Source organism: Sorex fumeus, unplaced genomic scaffold (assembly GCF_029834395.1).
Source record: "Sorex fumeus unplaced genomic scaffold, SorFum_2.1 ptg000078l, whole genome shotgun sequence".
NCBI lineage: Eukaryota > Metazoa > Chordata > Mammalia > Eulipotyphla > Soricidae > Sorex > Sorex fumeus.
This window is the reverse complement of record NW_026606135.1, coordinates 9531465-9543550: the sequence shown is the minus strand read 5'-3', so window position 1 is coordinate 9543550 and position 12086 is coordinate 9531465. Positions and strand designations below refer to the sequence as shown.

Below are 12086 nucleotides of genomic sequence, written 5' to 3'. Positions count from 1 at the left end.
TCCTGAGTACAGAACCAGGAGTAACTCCTGTGCATCACCAGGTGTGACCCAAAAAAGAAAAAAGAAAATATCCACAGAGAGGGGTCTGGAACAATAATACAGTACATAGGCACTTGCCTGGCACAAGGCTAACAGGACTCTAGCCGTATTTTATTGGTTTATTTATTTCTTACTTATAAGCTGGCAGTGCTTAGGGCTTACTCCTGACTTTGCACTCAGGGATCATTCCTGGTGTGCTCAGGGGACCGTATGAGGTACCAGGGATCAAACCCAGGTCAGCTGCGTGTAAAGGCAGATGCCCTACTCACTGTACTATCTCTCCATCCTAGAGTCTTACATTGTTAATAAATTGACTGGAGTATGGAATTATCAGAAGACATCAAACAAATCTAACAACTTTTTAAAAAGCCAAAATAAGTATTTGATCTTGTTTCTCTCTCTTTTTTTTTTTAAACTTTCTAGGAGGTTGGTTTGTTTATCAGCAGAGGAATGAGGTTCATAACAACTGCGGCATTGAGATCTACTACCAGACAGACATGCAGAGTACCTCGGAGAATATGTTCCTGGAACTCTTCTGTCAGATCATCTCTGAGCCTTGCTTCAACACCCTTCGCACCAAGGAGCAGCTAGGTAAGTGGGGAGTGCGGGTGGATAGGAGGGTACCAGGGACCTTGAAAACACTCTCTGCAGAAAACATTCTCCACATGTACAGTTCCACAGCATGGTGCTCTAGGCTTGCTCTACTCAATGACCTGTGAGTACCGTGCTTGTGGGGAAACCCATTTCTAAAAAGTAACCAGTACAGATGGGCATTAAAGCAGGTCTAGAGATGGTCACACTGTCTTTACATCACGCACACATCAAATTAAGAGAACGTGTAGACAGGGCTGGGGGATGTAGCTCAGCAGCAGAGCACTTGCCTTGCATGTGTGAGGTCCTGGCTTCAATTCCCCCCACTGCAAAAACTAAACCAAACCAAACCACAAATAGAACCCTAAGAGGACATTTGGGTTGGGAGGATGCTAAGGTTGTACTCTTTTGTGTGACAAGGTGGAAAGCAAGCTATCGAGAGAAACTTAGACTCACTAGCTTTGGAATCCCTGCAAACAGGTATTTTTTTCTTCTTTATCTTTGTTTCCCAAGCCCGAGGTACATAGAAGGTACTCAGTTCGTGTGCATCGAGGAAATGTTAAAATTCTGTCAAAAGTCTTAGAGATCCTGGAATGTTTGATCACTAAGAGAAAGAAGGAAGCTGTAGTAGTAACTGGCAAGGATCCATGAGAAAATGAGCTTCCAAGTATCGATTTTGAAATGACCCTCATGCTTAATGCTGAATATTGCAAACTGATAAGCTAAACCATGGGACTTCCCTTCAAATCAGGAATGCAGAACTGTGAAAGGGTGATACTTCTAGTTCAGTGCAGTGTTCCTAAGGACCTTTAAACACTGCAGTTTTTATGCTGTAGACCCATTCTTCCTCGGAAAAGGACCCCAAAGAGACCATAGCTGCCTGTGTCATGCAGGGTCCTGAGCTCTATTTTGGAGAGAAGCCGGAGGGAGGCGGTGGTCATGTAGCGGCCCCCAGAGTTACAGAGCTGGTGGTCTGTGGGGGTCAAGTTGAGGTCAGAAACTTGGAGGGCAAAGGAAATGTTAGGTGATGAAAATGACTCTAATTTTTATATGAATAGAAATAAATAGGTTGAAAGAGATTAGCTGACATTGAAAATTTATTGATGGATTGGATTTTTTTTTTTTTTTTGGTGTGGGGGAGGATGGTTTTTTGGGTTTTGTGGGGTTTTTTTGTTTGTTTGTTTGCTTGCTTGGTTTTGGTTTTTTTCCCCTTGGCTACACCTGGCAGTGCTTAGGGCCTACTAGTTCATTGCTCAGGGATTGCTCCCAGCAGTGCCCCAGGACCTTGGATCAAACCCCGCCTTCAGCACACAAAGCATGTGCCTTAGCCAGTGGAGCCCTGGTTGCTTTTAAGAGTGACTTGCAACTTTTCTTCAGAGAGCATTTCTGCTATCCTTAGGAATCAGCAATGCCTTTATTGCTCACATTTTTTTTCAAAGGCAAATGATACAAATCCCCAGAGTAGATTTTTTTTTTTCCTTTTTGAAAGGTTAGAAGTGACTCCAGGGTCACGATGTGGCTAAGTAGTAGAGCACATGCCTTGCGTTTAGGGACCTGGGTTTGATCCCTGGCACAAACCCCAGCCCTGTCCCCCAAGAGTGACCCAAGTTTAAAATGCCTAAATCCTGACTAATGTTTGTGTTTCAGGCTATATTGTCTTCAGTGGGCCACGTCGAGCCAATGGCATACAAGGCCTAAGGTTCATCATTCAGTCGGAAAAGCCACCTCACTACCTAGAGAGCCGAGTGGAAGCTTTCTTAATTACCATGGAAAAGGCCATAGAGGACATGACGGAAGAAGCCTTCCAGAAACACATCCAAGCATTAGCAATTCGTCGACTAGACAAACCAAAGAAGCTGTCGGCAGAGTGTGCTAAATACTGGGGGGAAATCATCTCTCAGCAGTACAACTTTGACAGAGGTAAGTCACCATGAGCACCTCGGCATTTACGGCAGCTCAGCGTAGCGCTGGCAGACGGGAGGGCCCTCCTAGAGACAGGGTCAGTCTTTTTGTAAGGGACTATTCCAGAACTGGTTTGGGATGCTGGAGGGTATTAGTGCCGAGTATCTTGTCACTCGGTGTAGTTGCCTTGCTTCCAATGGCAATGTCAGTGGTCAGGGAGTTGACCGGGCATCTCAGGCATCACCCTTGTCCTCCCTAGCACCTGTGACCTCAGGTCCCAGCAGTGAACCACTGTCCCCATGACTGCCTGTTGGGATCTTCCCCCCACTCCGCCAAAAAGGGGGAAAAATGTTAGTAAATTATTGCCGATTACTTTTTCAGATAATACAGAAGTGGCGTATTTAAAGACACTTACGAAGGAAGACATTATCAAATTCTACAAGGTAATTGGAATTTCCTTCTTTAGGTTTTAACAGAAGAGGAGATAATGCATGGATTGTGTATGGCTGCTTTTAAACTCATTCTGGAAGGGTTTTTGATGGTCTTGTTGGAGGTTTCCCTGTTTATGACACTTGTTTGGGGCATGGGGGGATGGGAGTGAGGACAGCTCCTAGAGTACTGTCTTCCTCTCCCCGTGGCGGGCGCCAGCATGGCCCCGCACCCTGGAGGGGACCCTCTGTCCCCCAACTCCCTGCTCGGATGCCAGCTCTTCACCAGGGAGCCCGAGGCCCTCACATGCACAGGCCAGGAGGTCCTAACCGGGGTGCTGGGTAGACCAGGCTTCTCCCCAGATAACTGCTTCATTCTTGGTCGGTCCTCAAAGGATAATAAAACGTCACTTCTCACTGCGGGCTCAGGAAACCTTCACCATTCACTTAGCTTTGGAAAAGACAGATGAAGCCCCAGCGAAAGTGAAAGGCCAGGAGACACTTTCCCTGAAGGTGGATCCACTCCGGGCAGCCCTGGTTGTCACAGTAGTCGCCCCAGGGCAGCCCTCACAGCAGCTGGGGGAGTGGAGATGGGGCAGACTGGCCAAGTGGCCGAGTGGAAGCCGAAATGCTCTCCCTACAGAGAACCTGGCACGCCTGGCCCCAAGCAGGATGCCCCACTGAGCGACCCCAGCTCCCCCATGCAGAACCTGGTTCTCAGAAATGCAGGCATTGTGGCTGTCCCTGGCCTTTAGGTCGCCGACACCCGGAGTGCAGCCCCGTGTCACCCCCGGAGGAGCCGCAGCATTTGAGCAGGATCCCTTACTCTCCTTGGGGCTGCTGGCTCATTAGCAGAGCCGGGTAGAGTCATCTCTGCCTCCCTGCTTCCTCGGACAGTGTGGCGGGGGGAGTGAGGGCAACCTTGTTTCCTGCGTGGGCCCGCCTGGCGGCTGCTGGTGATGGCATCCTGAGAGAGCAAGCGCCTCAGCTTCAGCTCTTAGTGGCCAAAAGGATAACCATGCTCTTCCTTCCACTTAGGAAATGTTGGCGGTCGATGCCCCCAGGAGACATAAGGTTTCCGTTCATGTTCTTGCCAGGGAAATGGACTCTTGTAAGTATTTTTTAATTGACTTGTAAAAATTTTACATACTCCGTTTTCAATCTTTATGTCCTCTTCACTCCCTCTCCCCTTGTTTTTTGGGTGTATGGTTTTGTTTCGTTTTTGGCTTTTTGGCTCATACCCAGCTAAACTCCTGGCTCTGCATTTCTGCCTCTGCACTCAGGAATAACTCCTGGCAGTGCTGAGGGGAGCATGTGGGATGCCGGGGATCAGCAAAGCAAATTCCCTAGCCACTGTACCATGGCTCCGCCCCCTCCCCTTGTTATTGATGCCATTGTTGCAGTGACAGGTGGTCAGCAGAGGTTGTCCAGGAGGTTGTGGGGGCTCACATTTTTGCTGGGACTCACCTATGTTTGCTGGGGCTCATATTTGAGGCACAAAATTATGGTTATGGGCTGGAAAGAGAGTGGAAAGCGATTGAGGTCATAGACTGCCCAAGAGAACTCCCAGGCAGAATATCTGTGTGACATGCAAGGGACCCGGCTTCCATCCCCAGTAAATAAAGTGGAAGTGAGAACAGGTGTTTGGACTAGAGGGAGCTCAGCAGGCCGGAGACAGGCTTTGCTTGCAAGAGTGACATCATCACACAGTCCTCTAGCACCGCCAAGAGTAGTCCCTGACCACCCCCTAGGGTGGGGGGTGGGGAGTGGAAATAATCATTGTTGGCATCTGTTAGTGGAAGGTAGCATACTGGTGGTGCTCGGGGCGCCAGGGTCTCTCCTGGCAGTGTGAGGTGTGGTGTGGTCACACGGTGCCGGGGATCAAACCCTCTTCACCTCCAGAGTGCTGTACACTTGAGCCATGTTCCCAGCCCTCAGCTTTTTGAAAATTTCCCTGAAGGGGCCGGAGAGATGGTCCAGGCGGTAAAGTGCTTGCCCTCTGTATGGCTTATTGTGGATTTGATCCCTGGCACCGGATATAGCTCAGATTGACCACCCCCCACCGACCCCCAAAGGAATGATGCACTGATTTCTGGTACCAATCCTTTGAAAGCATTAAACCTTCTGTTTTCTTACAGGTCCTGTGGTTGGAGAGTTCCCATGTCAGAATGACATAAATCTGTCCCAGGCTCCATCCTTGCCACAAGTAAGAACCGTAAATATTATGCAGGCTGCATTGTTCAAGAACTTTCTCACACAGAAGGTGCTTATTCACCAGGGCACACAGGAGACCTAGAGATTCAAGGTTACCAGGAGGTCAAGGCTCTCCCTTAGGGACAGGCCCATTTCCTACAGCTCCCAGGGCTATTGAGACTCAGCCTCTCAAGCCATGGGTCACCTCCGGCTCCTCCCCCAGTCCCTGAGTCTTCATTCTCTGGAAAACCTGGCAGCTATTTCTAGGAGGGCAGAATTGGCAGATCCCCCGGGCCTTTTGGTGAGAGAGGTGGGCGCACACTAGCCTCTGCTTCTCTGCAACCTTGGGGCTGGGTTAGTTTTTATGTGGCCAGAGGAAAGCACAGAATCTCCCTTCCAGCCTCAAGTCGCACGGGGAACACTCACAATAGGTTTATTCACATGAATTCTCTGACTCTGGTCCACTGAGACAAGTCAGCAGGCCATAGTAGGTATCAGGCAGAGACCTAGTTGTCAGGGAAGGATGCTGTCCCATTCGGTCTGCTCCTCGCCAAACATGCTCAAAGTTTTGTTGTTCTCTTTTGCAGCCTGAAGTGATTCAGAACATGACCGAGTTCAAGCGTGGTTTGCCACTGTTTCCCCTTGTCAAGCCACATATCAACTTCATGGCTGCGAAGCTCTGAAGAGGCCCCTCGGGTGGGAAAGTGCAAGAGGATGCATTCTTAGTCTTCCAGGCGTGAGGAAAAGAAATCTTGGCTACGTTAATAGCTTCTGGTTCGCTGTTAGAGATAAAAACAGAAAAAGTTGTCAGGTGTCAGTGTGTAGAAGTATTAAAATTCCAACAATAAAATCACAAAATCTTAGAGATGTAAAATATTTTTTACAATACATGGCTTAAATATTTAAAATTTTTCTTTTCATTATGAGAAGAAATTTTCCTTATATAACAACACTTAAAATGATGAATGATGTTCCTGTAGAACCTTCCTCCCCTGTTCTGTAAAATAGTCCACTTGTCAGAAGGTAATATGTTCACTCTTTTCTAAATGCCTCCTAGGCTGACAGAGAAGACTTCAAAACATTTAGAAAGATCATCCCTTTGTTCAAAATTGATCCTCAAATTTGCCTTCTACTTGGTGGTTTCATGTAAATCAGTGGAGAATGTTACATCTGGCAGATAATGAACAAAGCAATGTAACTGTCTTTTGTTAGTGAAATTGCTGATTATATAAGGCATGGTTTTAATCTTTTTATAAAATTGGAACATTTTTTAAACTATTACAATGCTGGAAAATCTTCGAACACCCTACTTATTTACAGTGGTAGAAATACAGACTTACACCTTACATCAATTTTGTCCCAAACCGAATTTCTCAGGATTATTGTAACCTTTTTTCTTTCGGATTGAATTCTCTATTGACATTCTTGTTCATAGTTGGTTTGCAGTGTTCCCATCAGTTCCTTGTTCCCATCATCATCTTACTGTATTTATTTAACAAGTATATATAGGGTCAGCTTCAGACCCCACTGAGTGTGTGACATGCTTTTCCAACATCAGCTCTTCTAAACATCTGTAACCTTTACTGCCATAAAATTGCTCTCAGAATATGGAATTGTATTCAAAATATTTGCCCCATTGAGAATTTAAAAGGCAACCAGTACAAAGCCACTATTTTTTTTTGAGGTATAAAAAAAATAAAGCCTTGGGTTCTTTAATAGTCTGATCTCTGTAAGACTCTTAAATCCCTTTTGCTACCAGTCTAATCTTGCCTTAAGTGTTAAGTTGTTTTTGAATATATATAAATATAAACATACAAAACAGATGATGACTGGAATAGACTTTTAAACAATATTTTTTTCATGAGATACTATTTTAGATTAAATACTATAGATTTAACAGCTGTTTTGGAATATTTACTGTTGCTGCTTTAAGAGAAATTGTTAGTATACTTCCACGTACAGGCACTCATAATAGTAATGGCCTGTTGTCCACTAACTCAGGCAGTCAAGAAATGGCATTTTCAAATGACATTTACCTCCACATGACTTGATTTGCCAGGACTTCTTTCTGTAGTCATGTCTTTTCACATCTTAAGTTTTCGTATTTGCCATCTTCCAAATAATCTAAATTTGGGGCAAGAATGATATAATTTACCATGGAGGCTGCTTTCCAAAGTGGGGCTCCATTTCTGTTGTCAGATCAATGTGGTGCTGTAACCGTCTTTTTATCCCCTACCTTCCGAAGCTTCTTGTCAGAAGCCTATCTCGGTCCACCAGAAGACGTGTGAGTCATCGCTTCCTTCTGGTTTTATGCATTTGTCGACTATGCAGCGTTTCATCAAACAGCAAATATATACAAGTGGGATCCAACCTTAGTCCTGAGTGTTTTGAGTCTGCCTCTGTAAGAGTCAATAGTCCACCTATCTTTTCTGTGAAAAATTATGTGCTCCTGAATAACTGGGCTCTTTTTAAAAAATTGGATGAAATTTAGCAGTGTCACTTTGATGAAAAAGTCACATGACGAAATTCGGACAGGAATCCCAGGTAGTCTTGCAGGAACCCGCGTGGCTTCTCAGTGTCCCCCAGCTTTGCAGCTTCCAAATTGGAGTCAGAGCAGCTGTTGGATCACTCAGGCAAACTAACGGATTCATGTCAATGGGTCCAAGCTGCAGTCCTTGAGCAATAACAGAACCCCCTCCCCAATACTCAACAGCGTAGTCAAGGAGATTTGAGAAACAAATTAAATTATTAGTTACCTGGGACTTTTTCAAAGAAGTCTTTCGCTAGTTGATGTGGAAGACAGAGCATGTGACACAGCCAGTGTGGTGGAGTGCTAGGGTAACCCTGTTTACAATAAATCACCTGAATTTAACCTCTGCGGTCTGCTCTTGTGTTATTTGTACCGTTCCCACGACCGACGATTCTCAGCCTGCCTCTCATCGTTGGCCCAGTTGCTCCTGCTGCAGGAAGCAGTGACTCTTGAATTTTGTTTTGAATTCATCTGGGTAAGGGTGACAGTGGGCTGAACAGCTGGGTCAGGTCCATGCCCTGAGTAGATCACTTTGGGTCAGGAAAGTGGTGGAGGACTTGCATGTGCGAGGGCCCTGGGTTTGGTTACTGGCACCACCACCAGAAATGAAATAAATTCTAGATTTCATGGGGCTGGAGTAATAGCACAGTGGGTAGGGCGTTTGCCTTGCACGAGGCCAACCCGGGTTCAATTCTTCCGCCCCTCTCAGAGAGCCCAGCAAGTTACCGAGACTATCCCGCCCGCACGGCAGAGCCTGGCAAGCTCCCCGTGGTGTACTTGATATGCCAAAAACAATAACAAGTCTCACAATGGAGACGTTACTGGTGCCTACTCGAGCAAATAGATGGACAATGGGAGGACAGTGCTAGATTTCATTGTTCCATGTGAATTTCCTGTAATAATAGCTACTAGTTTGTGTGCTTGTGAGACGAAATAGAAGCTTTTTCCATTTGTGCGCAATTTTGTACCTTTTTCACATGCAGAGTTACCTGAATCTCACCACCTCTGCCCATGTGGACAGAGTGGGGTGGCCAGGCTACAGGCTCCCCCCAAGCCACTGCAGTTTGCAGCAGGGGCCAGGGAAGCAGCTCTATGTGCAGACAGGTGCCCTCCCTCTCCCCTCCTTCCTGTTGGGAATCCTTTAAGAAATTCCAAAAAGGAATGTGAAAAAGTCGGATTCACCTCTTGAGCTCATCACTCAGAGGCAACCACATTTGCGTGGTGTTTCTTGGCGGTTGTTTTCTTGGCCATCTAGAATACGATTAGATTCACTACTATAACTTGTTCCTTCCATCCCCTGCACTGAGCAACTTCATCACCCAGATAAGGTGCAGCCTCCAGATGTAAGACCTGTGAAGTCATGTGGTCGGGTGCTGCTGGGTTACGTCATGGCAGATGCACATGCTTGCTTGCCCTCAACCCATCTGCCTCAACTGTGTGGTCCAAGAAGGATGTAAATATCAAAATGACCCTGGGCAGGAAGAAAGTGTGTGTGTGTTCCTGCATCTGCATGAAGACTGCATGAAGACTCTTGGTGGGGGCAAGGGAATGTGATTGTTGCAGTTTATCTGACCCTCTACAGGGCTGGAGAAATAGGATGGATTAAGGCACTGGCCTTTTATCCCACAGACCCTGGTTCAATTCCTCAGTACCACACCCAGTTTCGTGAGCACTGCTAAGGGTTGCTCCTAAGCACTGCTGGGTGTGGCAATGCATCCCCAAACACTAGTCATCTTGGATTCACCAATCTGCCTCCTGTTTCCACTCTGAAGTCCTTTGCCACCGTTAAGACATCTCACAACTACTTCGTGAGCTTCTCTGAAGCAACTGCTGTGTGCACCGTGCGGTAAGGAATCTGGCCTCTCGCAGAAGGGGGCAGCCTTTGTCTCCTTTGTCTTTGCGCGAGTCACTAAATAAAAAAACAGTAAGTTAGATGAGTTACATGAATAAGGAGAGATGACTCAAAGGACTGGAGTACATGAAAGAGGGAGTCCTGGAGTGGGACCCCAGCACTACCAGGTATGATCCCCCAAAAGGAAATGAACTAATAGTCAACGCCCTTTTCACAATGAAAATTCTAAGTCCAGGGACCAGAGCGATACTGCAGCGGGTAGGGCATTTGCTTTGCATGTGGTCAACCCAGGTTTGATCCCCAGCACCCCAGGCCCCCTTTAGCCCTGCATGGAAGATTCTTCCTCTACCCCCCCGCCCCCCCCCCCCCCGCGCAAATGTATACCAGGTTTGTGGGCCAGAGAAGGATTAAGGCACTTGGATCTTGTGGACCCCAGTTAGATCCAACACAAGTGAGAGTGACCTCTGGGCACTGCTGAGTGTGGTCCACAAACCAAAATAAATACAACAAAGACAACTAGCAAGAAATTTTGGAGAATATTGTCACTGACGGGCATGTTAAACCAGCCTGTGTGTCTCACTTGTACCGATTGTGCCGTGAAGCCAAAGTTCTGTCCACATGTTCTCACTGACCGGGGCTCTCAGGTCAGCCAGAAGGAAGAACAATGAAGGGGATGTGTCTGGGTCGACCTCTACCACCTGGCCACAGTGTCCTTCACCTTCTACCTGCCCGTCTCCCTAGAAGCAGAAAGAAGCCAAACAGCATGTGACTAATGAGTCTGTTTACCATCATCCCTGCTGCTGCCATTGCCATGATGGGGCAGTGAAGCCAGCAAGCAGCAAGGGCACTCTCCTATGAGAAAGAAAGCAGAATTAAAAATGCTATCTTTTGGGGCTGGAGCAATAGCACAGCGGGTAGGGCATTTGCCTTGCACGTGGTAGACCTGGGTTCGATTCCCAGCATCCCATGTGGTCCCCTGAGCACCGCCAGGAGTAATTCCTGAGTGTGGAGCCAGGAGTAACCCCTGAGCATTGCCAGATGTGACCCAAAAAGCAAAATATATATATATATATATATATATATATATATATATATAAATAACAATAAATGATAAAATATTGCCTTTCTCAGTCAAGTTCCAAAGAATGACCGACTGGGCACTCAACCAAAATGTTACTGGTTTATTTGATTTGGGGTTGGGTTTGGTTTCTGGGCTACACCACTGGGTGTGGGACTTACTCTTGGTTCTGAGCTCAGGATTACTCCTGGCCCGGCTTGAGTGACCATATGTGTTGCCAGGGATGGAATCTGAGTCTGTTGCATGGAGCTCATTAAGGAAATTTTAGCTTCAGAACTTCTTCCAGGATGAGTAGCCCAAACCTATAAATGGGCCTCTTCATTTTCTTTTCCTGAATCTGAGGCTTGAGCTAGCCTGCTCTAATGACTAGTTAGCTAAAAGGCTGAGCCCTTTGATGTTCCATTCTAAATGGTTTTTTCTTCTGTTTCACCTTTGTATACCAAAGGGATAGAAAGGATTAAGCACATGCTTTGCATGTGGAAAGCCCAGATGCAATCTTTGGCACCACATGGTCCCCTGAGCACTGCAAAGTCCTAACAGGAACACTCCACTCAAACCCAGGCAGTTAAGAGAAGGCTTACCAAATGCTGGCTTAGCCTTTTTGCTTGGTTTGGTTTTGGGGTTTTGGTCACATCCAGTGGTACTCAGGGCTTTACTCCTGGCTCTCTACTCAGGAGTTACTCCTAGCTGTGCTCAGGAGACCATATGGGTTCAAACCCAGGACGGTCTTGTGCAAGGCAAGTACCCACTATACTGTCTCTCCAACATCATTGATTCCCTTTCTTTTGTGGAAAAAATCCAGCTGTCTAAAGAATTTGCTATTTTAGCAAGGCTAGTTCCTAACCATGAGCCTCTCTGTCCGTCTGTCCCTCTGTCTGTCTGTCCCTCTGTTTCTCTCTCTCTCTCTCTCTCTCTCTCTCTCTCTCTCTCTCTCTCTCTCTCTCCTCTGTTGTGGAGGGTAAAGGCTTACTACTGGCTCTGTGCTCAAGGACCACTTGACAGTGCTCAGGAGACGATATGCAGTGACAAGGATGAAACCAGCGTTAGCCACATGCAAGAAGAGTGCCTTAATACCTGTACATCACTCTAGTCTCCTGATTGCACTTTCTTCGAGTAGTTTATTGAAAAGGACTCAAAATTGTGCCTCCTTTCTTGGTCCCTTTGAGATGTATGTATATCCCACCACTCAGGAATATCAAGGACCTGGAAGTTATTCCTTTGAAATGTCACCATCAGGAAAGATAGGGCTCCTCTTCGAGAATTAATTCTGTTCTCACCTTTTTAGTTGATGCCTGGCTTAGTTTATCTTTGATGGCCTCATAGTACTGAGTCAGTGTGATTGAATTCTACGTGGGTTCTAAATTCAGAGAAAATAATTTCTGTACAGCTGACACACCAGTTTAGTTATAGGCTGCTAGTCCTGAGATGCAAAGTGTGTGGTCTAGCAGGGTGTGGTTCAAGAACATAATTTCA

General features: G+C 46.4%; 1 protein-coding gene across 2 annotated transcripts in view; it reads left to right on the top strand.

The window, feature by feature from the left end:
- Nucleotides 1-8029, top strand: part of IDE (insulin degrading enzyme) — a 93056-nt gene extending 85027 nt beyond the window's left edge. For both annotated transcript variants that reach the window (XM_056130388.1, XM_056130387.1), the window contains exons 20-25: nucleotides 463-630; nucleotides 2278-2550; nucleotides 2914-2975; nucleotides 3999-4071; nucleotides 5099-5166; nucleotides 5741-8029. In XM_056130388.1, the coding sequence (XP_055986363.1) occupies nucleotides 463-630; nucleotides 2278-2550; nucleotides 2914-2975; nucleotides 3999-4071; nucleotides 5099-5166; nucleotides 5741-5836 (740 nt within the window). In that variant the 3' untranslated portion in view covers nucleotides 5837-8029. The remainder of the gene's footprint in view (nucleotides 1-462; nucleotides 631-2277; nucleotides 2551-2913; nucleotides 2976-3998; nucleotides 4072-5098; nucleotides 5167-5740) is intronic.
- Nucleotides 8030-12086: the final 4057 nt, after the last annotated feature.